Genomic DNA, 19,405 nt, shown 5'->3' on the forward strand with positions numbered 1-19,405 from the left:
ACCTATTTTCAAGTTCCAAGATATTAGACTGCAGGCTTTCGGCGCAATCTGCCATTAAGACCAAGTCGTCAGCATAGGCCAAACTGCTTACTACATTTCCACCTAACTGAATCCCTCCCTGCCATTTTAGGCTATACCTTTCAGCAGATGATCCATGTAAACTACGAACAGCAAAGGTGAAAGATTGCAGCCTTGTCTTAGCCCCCGTGGCTCAGGCGGCAGCGGCCTCTAACCGCTGGATATCGTGCTTCAAATCTCGGTCACTCCATGTGAGATTTGTGCTGGACAAAGCGGAGGCGGGACAGGTTTTCATCCGGGTACTCCGGTTTTCCCTGTCATTTCATTCCAGCAACACACTCCATTAACATTTCATTTCATCTATCAGTCATTTATCATTGCCCCAGAGGAGTGCGACAGGCTTCGGCAGCCGGCACATTTCGTATCCCGGCCGCTAGATGCGGGCTTCGTTCATTCCATTCCTGATCCGGTCACTGGAAATAGGCCATGGATTTTCATTATTATATCCATGATCTATAGTCTGTTTCAAAGATGAAGCGGTTTCCGTTGCGGATGTTTTTATGAAGTAAAACTAATTTGGTCTGGCTCACGTGATTTTTTCCACGGAGCGCAATACATAACGCGATAACGGAACAGCCGCATGCTTGAACAATTCTGTGTAATCTTTGGAGGTCAAAAGACTTCCCATTTGACACGGATGTTAGTCTTAATGGATGCTATTCTGATTGTGAATTGTCACTTTCCTCTAGTTCTTCGACGAAATGAAACTACTGACAATGCAACAAGTCATGAACTCATTCCGTGGCCTTTTGTATGTTTCAGGTGGCTGTTGCGGGTCGACCCGCAAGGTGACGATTGTAGGGGGCTGGGCGTGGGCTTGGTGGTTTGTGACGGACGTACAGCGACTGTCACTAGAGGTAAGAACTAAAATATGTGCATATTCTTCTGAAATTATACCTACACTGATGAGTAGGGGGCGGGGCGGATCTTGTTGAAATGTCATCTTTTTCCCTTTGCATTAGGACGTTCATCAGTAGGACAAAAATTCATTCTGTGATGGTTATCAAGTTTTTATTTTACATTATTTTGCATTTTCTTTACCGATTTGGGATGATCAGTCATTATTCCAAATTTGAAGAAGGTTTTGATAGATAGATAGATAGATAGATAGATAAAGCCTTTATTTTCTGTGGCGAAGTTAGGGCTCTTTCTTACACTTAACCACACACATATTGTTATTATTCCATACAATGACATTGATTAACTTAAAATACCAAGAACTACAAATAACACTAATTTTTAAGACAAAAATATTAATATATACTGTACATGCAAAGAAGAATGAAAGAAAAAGTAACTGCCCACATTTACGTCAACGTAGGCCTATAGCATTTTGAAGAATTTTTAGATCATTTTACAGTATGATGTTCTTTAAATTTATGCATGCATTTTTTCTTGTCCCGCCTCTGTGGTGTAGTGGTTAGCGTGATTAGCTGCCACCCCCGGAGGCCCGGGTTCGATTCCCGGCTCTGCCACGAAATTTGAAAAGTGGTACGAGGGCTGGAACGGGGTCCACTCAGCCTCGGGAGGTCAACTGAGTAGCGGTGGGTTCGATTCTCACCTCAGCCATCCTGGAAGTGGTTTTCCGTGGTTTCCCACTTCTCCTCCAGGCGAATGCCGGGATGGTACCTAACTTAAGGCCACGGCCGCTTCCTTCCCTCTTCCTTGCCTATCCCTTCCACTCTTCCCATCCCTCCACAAGGCCCCTGTTCGGCACAGCAGGTGAGGCCGCTTGGGCGAGGTACTGGTCATACTCCCCAGTTGTATCCCCCGACCAAGAGTCTGAAGCTCCAGGACACTGCCCTTGAGGGAAAAACCGAACCTGGAGGGTAAACAGATGATGATGATGATGATGATGATGATGATGATGATGATGATTTTTTCTTGTCAAACTGATAAAAGTCCACTAGTGACAACATTAAAAGTTATACTTTTTTCTTACATATGGTTAAATTTGCTAAATACAAGGTGAAGCGAAATTCGCGCACTCGGGCGTCGCAGCGCGACTCCTCCCATGCCAGCCAGCAATAAAAAATGTCTCTCACAAAAGTTGGTCCTGCAAGTATATCAGGCAGAAAAAGAACGTTGAAGAGTGGCAGTTTGGCAACACTGTAACCACATGTAGGGTAACTACCTCTGTCAGCGCACGTTATTCGTGCTGTACAGTTGGTGCAGTGGATAGAGTTTTGGGTTAGCATGCAGGAGGTCGAGGGGTTGAAGCGTATATTTTTTACGTAAATGTAGTCCAAGTGGTATGGTATCTGGCATCTTAATCGTCAACAGCGATTGCAGTGGGTCCTCTATAGACACCATTTGCACTTACATACTACGATCCTAGAAATGGACGAACAATCGTTTTCATTCGTCAGCCTTGAAAGACGCCCTTTCCACGTCGTGGGCGTGAATTCATTCGCACCACTTCATATACTAGATGCGAAACCTGTTTTCTTTATACCCTCCTCCAATGGTGTCATAGATTAGTACCAACTATTATTCTTGCCTCGTTCAGGTCCATTACATTTTGTTATGGCCTTACGTTACCAGTAGGCCTAGCAAAGTATTTGTTGTGTTCAGCGTTACAAAATGTTGTAAATGTAGGATACATGTGACCTAAGGTACGGAGTCTTACTGTATTACAGTATGTAATGTCCGATGGAAATTAGCAAATAAAAATGCGCCTCAATCCAGGATCGAACCCTCGAGCTCCTGCATGCTAACCCGAAAACTCTATCCACTGCACCAACTGTACAGCACGGATAATAGTTGCTGTCAGAGATACTTACCGTACATGTGGTTACAGTGTTGCCAAATTGCCACTCTTCAACGTGCTTTTCCTGCCTGATATACTCGCAGGACCAACTTTTGTGAGAGACATTTTTTTTATTGTTGGTATGTGAGGAGTCGCACTGCGACACCCGAGTGCGCGAATTTCGCTTCACCCTGTATATTTCATAGCTAGGCAAACTGATCAGCAATTATTGGTGACTAAGAAAGGATTTATACCTGTGAGTCTTGTGTTTCCAAGATAAATGCAGGAACACAATACTGAACTCCGATAAATAGGATAAATTAATTTCTAAGATACACTGAGTGGCCAAAAGTAACTAATGGGACCGGTTTCGATGCTGGTGCACATCATCTTCAGCCACAAAATTAGAAAATATACAATGACATGGTTTCAAAAGGAATGCATAAAAATGTACATAAATCTTACAAATGATTAAAAACATGAGCCGTAAAAATTAACTTATAACATTAACCTAAACATGTAGCACCAATTAACTTAAAGCTTTGTGTAAACGTCCTCTTGACAAGAGTTCTCTAAATCTAAAAATGTTGAACGACATGTGACTAGATACCCTTAACTGGTACGGCTGGGTCCTGAGGACCCCGCGCAGCTTGTGAATTTACGTTACTCTTCCGTCTGTAACGGTAGTTCATTGTTGTTCCATGTAAATTCATTTTAGTTGATGAGAAGCAGCTGTGAGATGTGGACGTGATCAACACACTGGGGTACCATTAATGCAATATTTTTCAGGTATTCTCAAGCTCATGTTTGACATTTTTCTTCTTTCCTTCGCACATTTTTCCTTATAGAATAATTTCTTGAAGGGTCTTTCTAGTGAACTGACTGTTCTTCAGATGAAGAAACGTTTCTACCCCAGAAATATTCCAAGGGAAATTAAGATAGGACTTAGAAGAATTCTGCAAATGGAGGTGCTAGAGGAACGCTATGCTCAAGCACCCGAAACACCTAAATCCAAACGCAAAAAGGTGTTCCACCTGCCCATACAGCAAGGACAGAAAAACGGATATTGTTTGCAGGATGTGCAGCAAACCAATATGAAATTAATGTGCACACAAGGTGTGTAAAGTATGTGAAAATAGTGAGTGACGTAAGAAATCAAGAGACAACTATAACTACAAGTTGGTGGTTTCTCAGAATTTTCCTGTTAAATGTTTTATACCATAAGACATTATTATGAATCAGTGTAGACATTGTTTTGTCATTTTGTGTCAGTGTATTGAAAAATATTGAATCATAATACTTGATTATTGATCAAAATTGACAAGGCAACACCTGGGCGACTGCCGTAAATGCAGATCAGGATTGATTGATTGATTGATTGATTGATTGATTGATTGATTGATTGATTGATTGATTGATTGATTGATTGATTGATTGATTGACTGATTGATAACATTAGTCCTTTGAAAATGTATGCAAACAAAAAAGTCACTCATTAATTGGTTTAATAAGTTTCAGAATACTTGAAAGTTGTTTATTTCTGATGTAAACAGTGTGTTGAGCTAAATAAGTTTGTATGTTAATAAAATGTAATAATTTTTTGTATTTAAACTCATCATTATAACCTGGGTCCCTGGGACCCTGTCGTACCATTTATGATACAAAAGTGAACCCGTACCAGGTAAGGGTTAACAATGAGCCGAGGACAATAACTTAAAAGTCCATTGTTGTCAGTTCTCTCAGTGCACTCGAGCGGTTATCATCGTCTGCAACATTATTCACCCTAGTATATAACGTTCGAAGGAGAGCTGCTTTTTGGGAGGGGTGGTGATGTGAAGACTTATGAAGGTATCATTCAGAATGTGTAGGTTTCTTGTACATTGCATGGCCTAGTGTACCATCAATAAAAGGTAATAATTTACCTTCATTTTCTACTTCCATTGTGAACTTGATCTTACTGTTAATGGAATTTAGGCGCTCCAAAAATTCATTTAATGTTTCCCTTCCATGTGGCCGTGACAACATCTATGAAGAAAAACGGCTATACATCAGGAGACATAACACGAGCTGTGAAGATCAAGGAGCCTAACTTGAATAGTACCAACCAGGACTACAGCAAGAAAAAAAAAAGTATTCCTTCCTTACGTGGCAGGTATAACTGACAGAATAGGGCGCATTCTTAAGAAGTACAATATAATTCCAGTTTTCACCGCAGACCGGAAGCTCAAATCCCTTTTTTGACCAGTCAAAGAAAAACCACATCTTGAAACACCGGCCGTATATGAAATTCCATGTGGTTGTGGTTGTTCATATGTTGGCATGACAAAAAGGCTTGTTACCACCAGGGTGAAAGAGCACATCAGGTCGATAAAGAATGTCACACTTTCATCCTTCACGGAGAATGCCATAAGTCAGTCTGCCATACCAGAACATTTCTACAGTACAGACCATGAAATCCTCTTTGACCAGAAGAAGGTCATCGCGCCTGTAAAAGACTTCTATGCTCGTCTTGTGAGGGAAGCCATAGAGATAGAGGTGCGCCCAAATAACATCAACAGGGAAGACGGCTTCAAGTTATCAAATACATGGAGACCTGTACTGCAGAAATACATGCATAACACCACCATGGCACAGCGGGACGCACAGTGCCACGATCCTTGAGTCCAGTTAGTGGGGTAGGTCGTGGATAGTATGGGCATAACTTCTACGTTCCTTCGGAGAACTTCTTTGCTCACAGTCGGAGGCAAATCTTCACATGCCCTGATGAAGGCCAATGCAATTTGGCTGAAAGCTTGGCTTTATTATTAAATAAATAAATATAGTGGCTTTAATCCAGTTCATTTATTTCTTTATGTTAATAATAATGTTCTGTTTGTTTGCAGGTTATGACGCTAAACCCGATGTGCGAGAGTGTGGAGACCGCCCAGGGAGTCCCCCTCACAGTAACAGGGGTGGCTCAGTGCAAGATCATGAAGGCTGACGAACTCCTGCAAACTGCCTCCGAGCAGTTCCTTGGAAAATCTGTTAAGGAGATTAAGTCGACAGTACTACAAACTCTTGAGGGACATCTCCGAGCCATTCTAGGTAAGTTCAAATGTAGCATTGATATTTATTTGTCTGGCGTATTGTTACGAGTTCATGCCACTGTTCGGTATTTCCTGGAAGGAATGAGAGGGTCAGGTTGGAATATGAGGGCCTGTGACGGCCTGTCCTTTTAAAGTGTTTTTCGATTGGTGTCTCCGCGGAAGTTTGAAACTAGAACGTTCCTATTCTGGGCACTCACGGAAGATACTGGAACTTATAAAAGCAGGCTCGCCACGAACAAGGAATAGTGTTGTGTAGTTCACTGTGTGAGGTAGTCATGTGGGTTTTCGGCCTTGTCTGGAGTCGAGCTGGCAGATGTTTTACTATGTACGTATGTATGTTGCTATGTGTTCGTAGGACAGTCAATCTTTGTTTTTCAGGATCATATCACGCACTTGTTCAATATTGCCATCAGTTACGGCTGCAGATGGACGCTCCAATCTTCCCTTATCCTTCACACACGTGCGACCCCTTTTGAACTGTTTAATCCACTGTTTAATTCGCTGTGGAAAAACATTGTCTCCGTATTGTGTTGAAAGTCTTCGGCGAATTTCCGCTCCTGGCACACGCTCAGACCAAAAACGACGGATTACGGAACGCCGTTCTTCCTCAGTGCAAAACAGAGAGTGGCGCGGCCATTTTTACGTCGCAACAACGCAAGCTGTACTGATCTGATAACGCTGAAACTATCACCGGTGCCATCTAGCGGCTGGTGAACACACAAGGCCATAGAGCCAACCTAAAGACAATTAGAGCAAAATTTCAGATACATGCAAGTAATTTCGATAGATTTAAACTTCCTCTTTCTAAATATGAAGCGCATTTTATTCTGTGATCGTTCCTTTCCGAGTGATTTCCCCCCCCCCCCCTTCCCTGACTTTGTCCCAATTTTACCCCATAGACTGAAACCAATGGAAAAAAAATATTGTTCCAATGTTTGATTAGTAACACTTTATTTAGACCAGTATTGCCTCCACTGCAGTGATGTGAAGTAATAGTACCATAAAAATGATGGAAAAATTAAAAGATTAAACACATTAAAGCAATTGACAAACCCACGAGTAACCTCAATAAAGGCTTCATATAAAGCAAATAGACAGACGTAAAAACATTAAAAATCCTGCAAATCATAAAAGATAATCATCTGATAAAATCAAGTCCTGCGCATACGGTCCCAATCCCTTAACATAAAAACACATCGACGACCACCTTGCTCGGGTGGGCTGATTGTTTGGACGACATCCTCTGAAGGATATTATAGAAGATCTTCTTTCTGGGGCCACTCCCACTTGTTTCCAGATTTTGCCATGGAGATCATGAATCCCATCATTGTTGTTTTTGTGACCCGTCCCGGATACAATTCACCTTTGTATGTAAAAAGTACATACCTCCCCTCGTCCAGATGTTCGGTTAGATCCTTGTTTAGTGAAGCCTTATCAACGCCTTTGAGCCCATCTTCGTACTTGACGACCGAGGCCATGCTGTCATCTGATTCTGCATAAGGTACAAGGGACGAGCTCTCATCAGTGCAGCTGTCCGTGTCCTCTCTGTTCTCCGACTTGTTTTTCTCCGAGGCGGAGCTCTTCTTTCTTTTGAACCGGATGGCTCGGCCTTCCTGGCACGAAGAACATCTTCTACAGTAATGCTTTTACCTGCAGTAACGTTAACCTTTTTGCCCCTCACCATTTGACGCTTCTGGGTTGCTTCCTCTCTATTCTCCACGAGGTGGTCCATAAAGGTGTCATCAATGACTGCTCTGATTCCCGGGCCATCACGAATGACGAAAGCCTTTCCAGGATCATTTGGCGATTCAAGGAGTAGATGCCGGTTTTTCGGAAGCTTCCTTTCAAGTTATATCCCTTTGAGGTCACGCTTTCCCACAGCTTCTTCAGCTAGGTCGGAAATTGGTTCTTGCACCTGCTGGGACAATCCCAAAGTTGCCCCACGAAAGTCCCATTATTGACAAACATAACCAAACTAGTTAGTAATTTTATTTTATTTTGTTCTATATTCACAGAAATGATAGCTAAAACATGAACAGTTTGCTGTAGTTACCTGTCTTTCGTGCTCCAAATGTAGTTCCACCGTCATACATGGAAGTTTGCAGCACACTTTGAACTTGTCAAAACTGGCACAAAGGTTGTTTACAGAGATTCTGGGTATGGCCGATAGATGGCAGCAAAGAACAAATCTTCGAAAGACCTCAGAAGCAACACGCTGTCTCACAAGTGGTGACCGAGGGATATTTAAAACCACGTAGTAGGGTCGCTGTCCCATTTTATCCAACCAGTCCCAAAGTAGCCCCAGTTAACGGTACGTAAACACATTTGTAGAATGAATCTACCGTTCCGTGAAATCTAGCGTCTGAAAGTGATTTTTGAGGAATTGAAATGCATTAAATCTCAACCTACCCTACAAAAAAGATCACGTTTCGCCATTGCTTAAGGTGATAATTAGAGGCCGGAGGCTTATGCAGTAAAGAATAGAATGCATAATAATTTGTCGAGGTGATGATGTCGTCTAGCCTCCTGTTCCGTAATGTAATGAAAGTAACGTAACTTTTAGGGGTTCTGAGAGGCCGAGCCCCTACTGTTTATGTAAATCTCATAGCAGGACTGTAGTCCGGTCTAGTATATACTTATTACTCGCTTCAGTGAGTTTGCTTTCTAATCTACTAAAAAGCCAAACCCCATCGCACTACAGCCCTTGAAGGGCCTTGGCCTACCAAGCGACCGCTGCTCAGCCCGAAGGCCTGCAGATTACGAATCCTCTCGGCCGTTATTCTTGGCTTTCTAGACCGGGGCCGCCATCTCACCGTCAGATAGCTCCTCAATTCGAATCACGTAGGCTGAGTGGACCTCGAACCAGCCCTCAGGTCTAGGTAAAAATCCTTGACCTGCCCGGGAATCGAACCCGGGGCCTCCGGGTAAGAGGCAGGCACGCTACCCCTACACCACGGGGCCGGCTTTTCTAATCTACTAATGCCTAAATATTGGGCTCTAGTTGTAATCATGGTCATCAGCGCAGTAAATTACTAAAATTCTAAACCATCGATGAATATTTTTGTATTAATAAAGACATGGGATGAATACGCTCCAAATATGTCAGCCCCATGTCGATAGATGTACTGGCACGTAAAGGGACTAGTGCGTGGCTAAATTCCTGCACCTCGGCGTCTCCAAAAACCGTAACAGTAGTTAGTGGCTTGTAAAGCGAATAGCATCATTATTTGATTACGCTCAGTACAAAGTAAACTTTCCCATACTCATTATGTTCCCACGGCTAAACTAGGTACGGCGATTCACAAGTATGTATTGTACTTCACGGGATGCAATGTTGTGGTAGGATTGATGATAATGTTATCTTTTCAGGGGCAGCACAATGCTGCCAGTGTTAGCTCAGTTTATCTCGGGAATTGGCACCAGGAAGTGTCTTCTCAAGGACACACAGATAACCTAGGTGCTGTTATTACAAGTATCATAACAGAAACCACTTCTTTCGAAAATCAAATGATCATAAATATGCTTCTAGGTCATGGCCAGCTAATCAGTGCCGGGCTGAGTGGCTCAAATACGTCAGCCTCGTGTCGGTAGATTCACTGGCACGTAAAAGAACTCCTGCGGGACTAAATTCCGGCACCTCGGCGTCTCCGAAAACCGTAAAAGTAGTTAGTGGGACGTAAAACAAATAAAATTATTATTATTATTATTATTATTATTATTATTATTATTATTACCAACTATCAACGTCCCCTAATTCCAAATAGTAAACAGCCATGAGACATAGCCTGCACGGTTACTAGGTAACAGTGTCTGACCATCCGTCTATATCTTACATCACTGCCAGCACGGTTGAGAGGTAACATTCTATGGCCATTCATCCATATCTTACATCACAGCCTGCACGGTTGCTAGGTAACAGTGTCTGACCATCCATCCATATCTTACATCACTGCCAGCACGGTTGCTAGGTAACAGTGTCTGACCATCCGTCTATATCTTACATCACTGCCTGCACGGTTGCTAGGTAACAGTGTCTGACCATCCGTCTATATCTTACATCACTGCCAGCACGGTTGCTAGGTAACAGTGTCTGACCATCCGTCTATATCTTACATCACAGCCTGCACGGTTGCTAGGTAACAGTGTCTGACCATCCGTCTATATCTTACATCAGTGCCTGCACGGTTGCTAGGTAACAGTGTCTGACCATCCGTCTATATCTTCCATCACTGCCTGCACGGTTGCTAGGTAAGAAGGTTGAAGGGTTCGAACTTCCGCGTCAAAGATGGTCGAAGCTGAAGCGAATTAGAACGGGTCAAGGGAGGTGTGGTTACATGTTGAAGAAATGGGGTTTCCGTTCATCTGCTGACTGCGAATGCGCAGCGGAGGAGCAGATAATGGAACGCATTGTTAAGGAATGCCCACTTCGAGCATTTAACGGTGATCTGAGGCTTCTACACCAAGTGACTCCGAATGCTCTGGACTGGTTGTCAAATCTGGACATTTCCATTTGATATTAGATGATATTAGATTTTTGTGTATTTGTAAAGCCATGCGATATATCAACTTAGTTAAAAAGCTAGGAATTGCCTCGCCGGGGCGGTAAAGGCGTGCTCGGTTCGCCCGGCAGGACGTTGGTTCGAATCCCCCGCAGGAAATCGTAGAATTTAAGAAACGAGATTTCTACTTCCGGAGGTGCACATGGCCCTGAGGTTCACTCAGCCTACACCAAAAATGAGTACCAGGTTAATTCCTGGGGGCAAAGGCGGCCGGGCGTAGAGCTAACCACTCTACCCCATCTAGTGCCGAGGTTGCGGATAGTGGAAGCCTTTACCTTCCACCCCTCCAAGGGCCTTCATGGTCTGTGCGGAGATGACTTTGCTTTTTAGTTAATAAGCTAGAACAAAAGAACACCTACAGTAAAAAGTGTCTCCCCCGTAACACTAAAATGAAGCATTACCAGACAGCCATCCAACCTGAAGCCTTATATGCTTCAGAATGTCTAATATTCAACAGGAAGGGACTCACGGACAATCTCGAAATCCAGGAGAGAAAAATACAGAGGACTATATTAGGACCAGTCAAGGAAGGGAATTAATACAAAAGGCGACCCAACCAAGAACTCTACAAATACTGTGAAAAAATCACGGACGTGGCCAGGAGGAAATGCCTAGCATTTTATGGACACGTCCAGTGGCGGCTCGTGACAAATTTTTTAGGGGGTTCACAACATCATTTTTGTTCATGTCTCAAATCAGCAAAAAAGTAACATAGGTACATAAATCATTTCACTAACAGTTCCTTGTACGGTTCCTTCTTCACAAATACTTTGGTAGAACCCCTGTAACCGAGGATAAATTTTATACGAGACTAATTTGTTAGTGTAGAACAAAAGTAAAATTCACAATAACTTTACTACACTGAGATTATTGAAGGATGCGAGTACTATTCTTGGTTTTCAAACAGCACGAATTTCACCTGGGTGTTAGTGTAGAACCAAACCAAACCTCATGGCCTACCAAGCGACTGCTGCTCAGCCCGGTGGTCTGCAGATTACGAGGTGTCGTGTGGTTAGCACGACGAATCCTCTCGGCCGTTATTCTTGGCTTTTTTGACCGCCATCTCACCGTCAGATAGCTCCTCAATTGTAATCACGTAGACTGAGTGGACCTCGAACCAGCCCTCAGATCCAGGTTAAAATCCCTGGCCTGACCGGGAATCGAACCCGGGGCCTCCGGGTAAGAGGAAGGCACGCTACCCCTACACCGCGGGCAGGCTGTCTTAGTGTAGAACAGTAGCAAAATTCATAATAGCTTTACTGCACTGCGAACACTGAAGGATGCGAGCACTATTCCTGGTTTTTAAACAGCACGAAGTTCACCTGGATATGACGAGAAGCATAGAAGGAATGTGTACCGCATTTACCGGTAAATGTTTTAAAATAATTATTTCCGAATTGACCCAATAGTCTCCACATTATCTCGGTTAGTCAGGTTCTACTGTTTCACATGGTAATTATTCTCATTTTGCAAATTATAGCCACTACTCTAAACAATTTAGCATGCAGTACAACCAACAATACTAGATCATGCTTATTTAAATGATAGGATTTAGATTAGCAACTCACGTAAATGCTGATTATTTGTACAGGAAAGCAATCCTTCTGTCCTTCAATCGCGCAAATTTCTCAATCACTTTACGATTGAAGTCACTGATGATGTTGACAAATCTCTTCTCAATAGCCAGCGCTGACAGTCGTTCTCCAGTCATGGTGTTCCTCAGAAACGTTTTAATTCGTATTCAAAGTAGAAAAACACCTCTCAGGCTCCGCTGTCGTAATTGGGGTTGTGACAACAATTCGGAGTAATTCGCATACTTGTGGAAATGCGTCCCTATCTAGTTCATTGTCAAGCAGAAACTGCAACATGGAAATGGCCCCATCATCTTTCTGAAAGCCATTTCTCATATACAATACTTCTAGTTCAGTCTTCAGCTGTGTCTTATTTAGGCAGGGATACATATGCGCCACTGTATTCAGTTCTCTTTCTGGAAAAGAGTCTGAATAGACACCAAAATGCCTATTCAGAATTAGGGTACTAGCGAAATCTGCCGGTAATGTAATGCAATAGTAGCTCCTGGGAGGCTGTGGCTAACCATAATAGGGGAGGTGGCGGACCCTTGTGGTCAACTGTAATACTGCCACTGGGTTGAGGGTGGCTCTAGACGACAAGGCACGTACCTTACCGTGCTCCTCGCTAATGGGAATATCAGTGCAGAAAACCATGACGTCATCTGCTTTGCGCATGCGTATAGTCTTCAGCACAATAGCGCATTATCCAGTGTTGTCATATTAACGCTCACATTAACGAAATACAATCCCTCTTTCATGATAGTAATACCTTGCACTGCATATGTGTAACTGAGACTTGGTTACAACCCTCACTAAACTCAGGCCTTGTTGAATTAAATAACATGACTTTACATCGTCCAGACCGAAGAAAACGTAAAGGGGGAGGGTGTGCTATTTACTGTTGTAATGATCTCAAAAGGGTAAAATAGTGGCTACTTCAGACCAGACAATTCCCAATCGACCTGAGTTTATGTTTGTATAAGTTTCGGCTAACAATCAAAAAGTACTGATCGGAGGAGTTAATAAACCCCCAGACGTAAGACATATATCGGACCTTGAACTTTGCTTAGCCAAGTTAATTCCACTGTACGAAAATATAATTCTACTGGGAGATTTTAATACAAATCTGCTGACTGCGACAAACGACTCATTACTTTACAAAATATGTTCTTTAGCTTAGACCTAAACATCCTACCTCTAAATGCTACTAATCATCTACATACAGTAAACCGGACGACTCATACTTTGATTGACTTGATCATAACTAACAATCCTCAGAAAGTTTTAAATCACGGAAAGCTTGCAGTGCCAGGTATTTCTACCCATGATCTAATACATGTCTGCTATTCATTAAAGATGCCAAAATATGAAACTAAATATATAACACGCAGGGATATAAAAAATCTGGACAAGGAAAGAATACGACACGAAGCATATTATCTGCCGTGGAACAATATTTTACACATGGATGATATTGACGTAAAAATAAATAAATTATCTGATCTGGTGTTAGAACTATATGATAGATTTGCTCCCAAGAAAGAGATCCGGGTAACTCGACCACCTTCTCCGTGGTTGACTAATGGAATTAAATCAGAAATGGCAAAGCGTGACTCATGGTACAGAAGGTTTAAACGAACCGGTAATGCTAATGACTTTGAAAATTACCGCGTTCTCCGAAACAGGGTTAAACAGTTCATCAGAAACAGTAAATGTCAAATATCGAAATGCAAGAACACAACATAAATATGGAAACAATTACGAACGATGGGTATAGGTCGACAGTTATTAAAGCAGGCGCCGAATGTATTCCTTGATGACTTAAATTTACACTTTATATCGGCCAAATCCTAAATGACGTAAAACGTGTTATGTATTCTCTCAGATCAAATGCTGCTGGACACGATGGCATACCTCTGTCTTTCTATAAATATATCATTGGTGCCATTCTGCCGATCGTAACACACATTATTAACTACTGTTTAACCCAAGGAATTTTCCCTACGGCGTGGAAGGATGCCCTCGCCATCCCAATCCCGAAGACTGATGGACCCAGTATTCCTTCAGATTACCGACCAGTTTCTATCCTACCACCCCTGTCCAAAGTGCTGGAACGCCTGGTACATGAGCAAATCCTTGCGTACTTACATAAATATGCTTTACTCGACTCTTACCGATCAGGCTTTAAGAAAAAACATAGTACCGTGACAGCGCTGCTGAAAGTGACAGATGACATTAGATGTGCAATGGACAACAAACGAGTGACAATACTTACTGTTTTAAATTTCAGTAGCGCATTTGATACTGTTGATCCTAGGCTGCTTCTTCCCAAATTACAGTCCTTAAACTTTACCCAGAAAGTGCTGGATTTTTCTATTCTCACAAACATGCGGCAGTGTGTGGTTGCAAATAATAATAAATCAACGTGGCGAACAAAAAAATATTGGTGTCCCACAAGAGTCAGTCCTTGGTCCTCTTCTGTTCACTTTATATATAAATGATATCACCAGGTCAATTAAGCACTGCAAGTACCATCTTTATGCTGATGATCTGTAAATTTATTACCACACTAGAACTAATAATATACAACAAGCAATATGTAATGTAAATTAATGGCTATGCAATTAAAAACAACCTTAAATTAAACCCCCATAAAATGCAAGCCATTATCATCGGTACATAAAAGAACCTTCACATTTTGAAACAAAATTGCATTCCTCCCATAACTTTAACTAATACTGTTATACCTTATTGTGAATCAGTGTCTAGCCTTGGAGTTATTATAACGGAAACTCTAAACTGGTCAGCGCAAGTTAAGAATATCTGTAAAAAGGTTTATTGCGGATTACACCCCTTAAAACGGTTCAGAAATGTATTCCCTCGATCACTAAAAATTCAACCTGTTCAGTCATTATTATTTCCCATTTTTGACTACTGTGATGTAATGTTTACGGATATAACAAATGAATTAAGCTTGAAACTACAATGCACTCAAAATGCTTGTCTTAGATATGCTATGAATTTACGGTATACGCTCGAGTTTCTCCTTACTATAAACAATTATCTTGGTTACGACTAGACGACAGGCGTAAACTACATTCAAATACTCTTGTCTACCAGGTACTTTCGGAAGACATCCCTGCTTATCTCTCCAGCAATTTTCGTCACCTTGGTTCTTTACATCTCCATGATACTCGCTCAGTGTCCCTCCTAGAAATACCTGTCCACCGAACAACCACATACCATCGATCATTTACTATCACCGCTTCGGGATGGTCGAATGCTCTTCCCAAAGACATCAAGGATGCTGCATCAAAAAGCATATTTAAAACCTCTTACCAGCAGTTCCTCGTTAAGTGCTTCCAGCAAGGTACCTGTATAAGTGGAACGAGTGATTGTGTGTGAAAATGATATGAGATTATTGTACAGTAAAATAAAATATTGAGTTAATATGATAATTTAAATTAAAAACATCCGTACTGTATTTACGAAGTAGAAGTAGCCTTAATTTAGCCTGTAGGAACTACAGTATTAAACTTAGATCTAATATTGCAAGGACACAGTTAGTTAAATTTCATTTCTTTTATTAAGCTTACTATTATTTTTACGTTTGTATTTATTTCGCTGTGTCTTGAAATGAGTATTTTTTCAAATCTGTATTATCTAGGCAATTCCTTTTTCTTTCTTTCTTTCTTTCTTTCTTTCTTTCTTTCTTTCTTTCTTTCTTCTTTGCTTGTATATATTCATATTTTTGTCTTAAAAATTAGTGTTATTTGTAGTTCTTAGTATTTTAAGTCAATCAGTGTCATCATTAACAAATAATAGCATGTGTGTGGTTAAGTGTAAGAAAGGGCCAAGAGCCCTAACTTCGCCACCGAAAATAAAGGCACGCGTCCATCCATCCATCCATCCATCCATCCATCCATCCATCCATCCATCCATCCATCCATCCATCCATCCATCCATCCATCCATCCATCCATCCATCCATCCATCCATCCATCCATCCATCCATCCATCCATCCATCCATCCATCCATCCATCCATCCATCCATCCATCCATCCATCCATCCATCCATCCATCCATCCATCCATCCATCCATCCATCCATCCATCCATCCATCCATCCATCCATCCATCCATCCATCCATCCATCCATCCATCCATCCATCCATCCATCCATCCATCCATCCATCCATCCATCCATCCATCCATCCATCCATCCATCCATCCATCCATCCATCCATCCATCCATCCATCCATCCATCCATCCATCCATCCATCCATCCATCCATCCATCCATCCATCCATCCATCCATCCATCCATCCATCCATCCATCCATCCATCCATCCATCCATCCATCCATCCATCCATCCATCCATCCATCCATCCATCCATCCATCCATCCATCCATCCATCCATCCATCCATCCATCCATCCATCCATCCATCCATCCATCCATCCATCCATCCATCCATCCATCCATCCATCCATCCATCCATCCATCCATCCATCCATCCATCCATCCATCCATCCATCCATCCATCCATCCATCCATCCATCCATCCATCCATCCATCCATCCATCCATCCATCCATCCATCCATCCATCCATCCATCCATCCATCCATCCATCCATCCATCCATCCATCCATCCATCCATCCATCCATCCATCCATCCATCCATCCATCCATCCATCCATCCATCCATCCATCCATCCATCCATCCATCCATCCATCCATCCATCCATCCATCCATCCATCCATCCATCCATCCATCCATCCATCCATCCATCCATCCATCCATCCATCCATCCATCCATCCATCCATCCATCCATCCATCCATCCATCCATCCATCCATCCATCCATCCATCCATCCATCCATCCATCCATCCATCCATCCATCCATCCATCCATCCATCCATCCATCCATCCATCCATCCATCCATCCATCCATCCATCCATCCATCCATCCATCCATCCATCCATCCATCCATCCATCCATCCATCCATCCATCCATCCATCCATCCATCCATCCATCCATCCATCCATCCATCCATCCATCCATCCATCCATCCATCCATCCATCCATCCATCCATCCATCCATCCATCCATCCATCCATCCATCCATCCATCCATCCATCCATCCATCCATCCATCCATCCATCCATCCATCCATCCATCCATCCATCCATCCATCCATCCATCCATCCATCCATCCATCCATCCATCCATCCATCCATCCATCCATCCATCCATCCATCCATCCATCCATCCATCCATCCATCCATCCATCCATCCATCCATCCATCCATCCATCCATCCATCCATCCATCCATCCATCCATCCATCCATCCATCCATCCATCCATCCATCCATCCATCCATCCATCCATCCATCCATCCATCCATCCATCCATCCATCCATCCATCCATCCATCCATCCATCCATCCATCCATCCATCCATCCATCCATCCATCCATCCATCCATCCATCCATCCATCCATCCATCCATCCATCCATCCATCCATCCATCCATCCATCCATCCATCCATCCATCCATCCATCCATCCATCCATCCATCCATCCATCCATCCATCCATCCATCCATCCATCCATCCATCCATCCATCCATCCATCCATCCATCCATCCATCCATCCATCCATCCATCCATCCATCCATCCATCCATCCATCCATCCATCCATCCATCCATCCATCCATCCATCCATCCATCCATCCATCCATCCATCCATCCATCCATCCATCCATCCATCCATCCATCCATCCATCCATCCATCCATCCATCCATCCATCCATCCATCCATCCATCCATCCATCCATCCATCCATCCATCCATCCATCCATCCATCCATCCATCCATCCATCCATCCATCCATCCATCCATCCATCCATCCATCCATCCATCCATCCATCCATCCATCCATCCATCCATCCATCCATCCATCCATCCATCCATCCATCCATCCATCCATCCATCCATCCATCCATCCATCCATCCATCCATCCATCCATCCATCCATCCATCCATCCATCCATCCATCCATCCATCCATCCATCCATCCATCCATCCATCCATCCATCCATCCATCCATCCATCCATCCATCCATCCATCCATCCATCCATCCATCCATCCATCCATCCATCCATCCATCCATCCATCCATCCATCCATCCATCCATCCATCCATCCATCCATCCATCCATCCATCCATCCATCCATCCATCCATCCATCCATCCATCCATCCATCCATCCATCCATCCATCCATCCATCCATCCATCCATCCATCCATCCATCCATCCATCCATCCATCCATCCATCCATCCATCCATCCATCCATCCATCCATCCATCCATCCATCCATCCATCCATCCATCCATCCATCCATCCATCCATCCATCCATCCATCCATCCATCCATCCATCCATCCATCCATCCATCCATCCATCCATCCATCCATCCATCCATCCATCCATCCATCCATCCATCGTGTTGACACACAAGCGTGGTTGTACATTTAAAAACAACAGTAAATGAAAGACAGGTTCATGGTGGAAATAGAAAGAAAGAGAAGGTAGATAATATATAGTTAAGGAGAAACGAGGAAGGTTATCATTCCAATTCAATTTCCAAACAACTAATGGACGATGAAATAAAGTTTCATATTTTTTCGTTAAACGAGATATCATTTTCAATTTGTATGTCTGCAATTAAAAGTGACATAGAGAAACTTCCATCACCCGAAGAGAAACTTGCTGTGACCCTGTGGTAAGATATTTTAATAAGAGAATACATTATTTTAAAAGTCACCACCACATGGAATTAATCCGATATTATCTGCTTTTATTTATAGAATATTCAATATTAGACTTGTTCACAAAAACAATAAAATCGACTTTAAAGAGTTAGCCTACAGTTATGCAGTTAATTGACAATAATTTGTGAATTAATTATGTTTTATATTTACCGTATTTACGCGAATAATACCCGCACATTTTTTTTAAAAAAATTGGGGCACGAAATTGGGGTGCAGCTTTTATTTGCGTCAATGTTGGGAAGTTTTTATAAATCAGCCTTCCTAAATTTAGGGTGCGGGATTATTTGGTGGCGGGTATTTTCGCGTAAATACCCGTATTTACGCGAATAATACACGCACATTTAAAAAAAATTTGAGGTACGAAATTGGGATGCGGTTTCTTGCGTCAAAGTTGGCATTTTTTTTCAAAATAAGCCTACCTAAAGTTAGGGTGTGGGGATTATTCGGTGGCGGGGATTATTCGCGTAAATATGGTATATTTCATTGTTTTGACAAGAGAATTATATGGTCAATAATGAA

The 19,405-nt window shown here is 42.5% G+C and overlaps 1 protein-coding gene across 1 annotated transcript in view; it reads left to right on the top strand.

Moving 5' to 3' along the window:
* The first annotated feature begins 839 nt into the window (after positions 1-839).
* The window catches only part of Flo2 (flotillin-2), an 85,457-nt gene continuing 66,891 nt past the window's right edge, over positions 840-19,405 (top strand). Inside the window, exons 1-2 of the mRNA XM_067158882.2 lie at positions 840-935; positions 5,710-5,911. Coding sequence (XP_067014983.2) covers positions 5,713-5,911 — 199 coding nt within the window. The 5' untranslated portion in view covers positions 840-935; positions 5,710-5,712. The remainder of the gene's footprint in view (positions 936-5,709; positions 5,912-19,405) is intronic.

This window comes from Anabrus simplex, chromosome X, assembly GCF_040414725.1.
Source record: "Anabrus simplex isolate iqAnaSimp1 chromosome X, ASM4041472v1, whole genome shotgun sequence".
In the NCBI taxonomy this organism is placed as follows: Eukaryota; Metazoa; Arthropoda; class Insecta; order Orthoptera; family Tettigoniidae; genus Anabrus; species Anabrus simplex.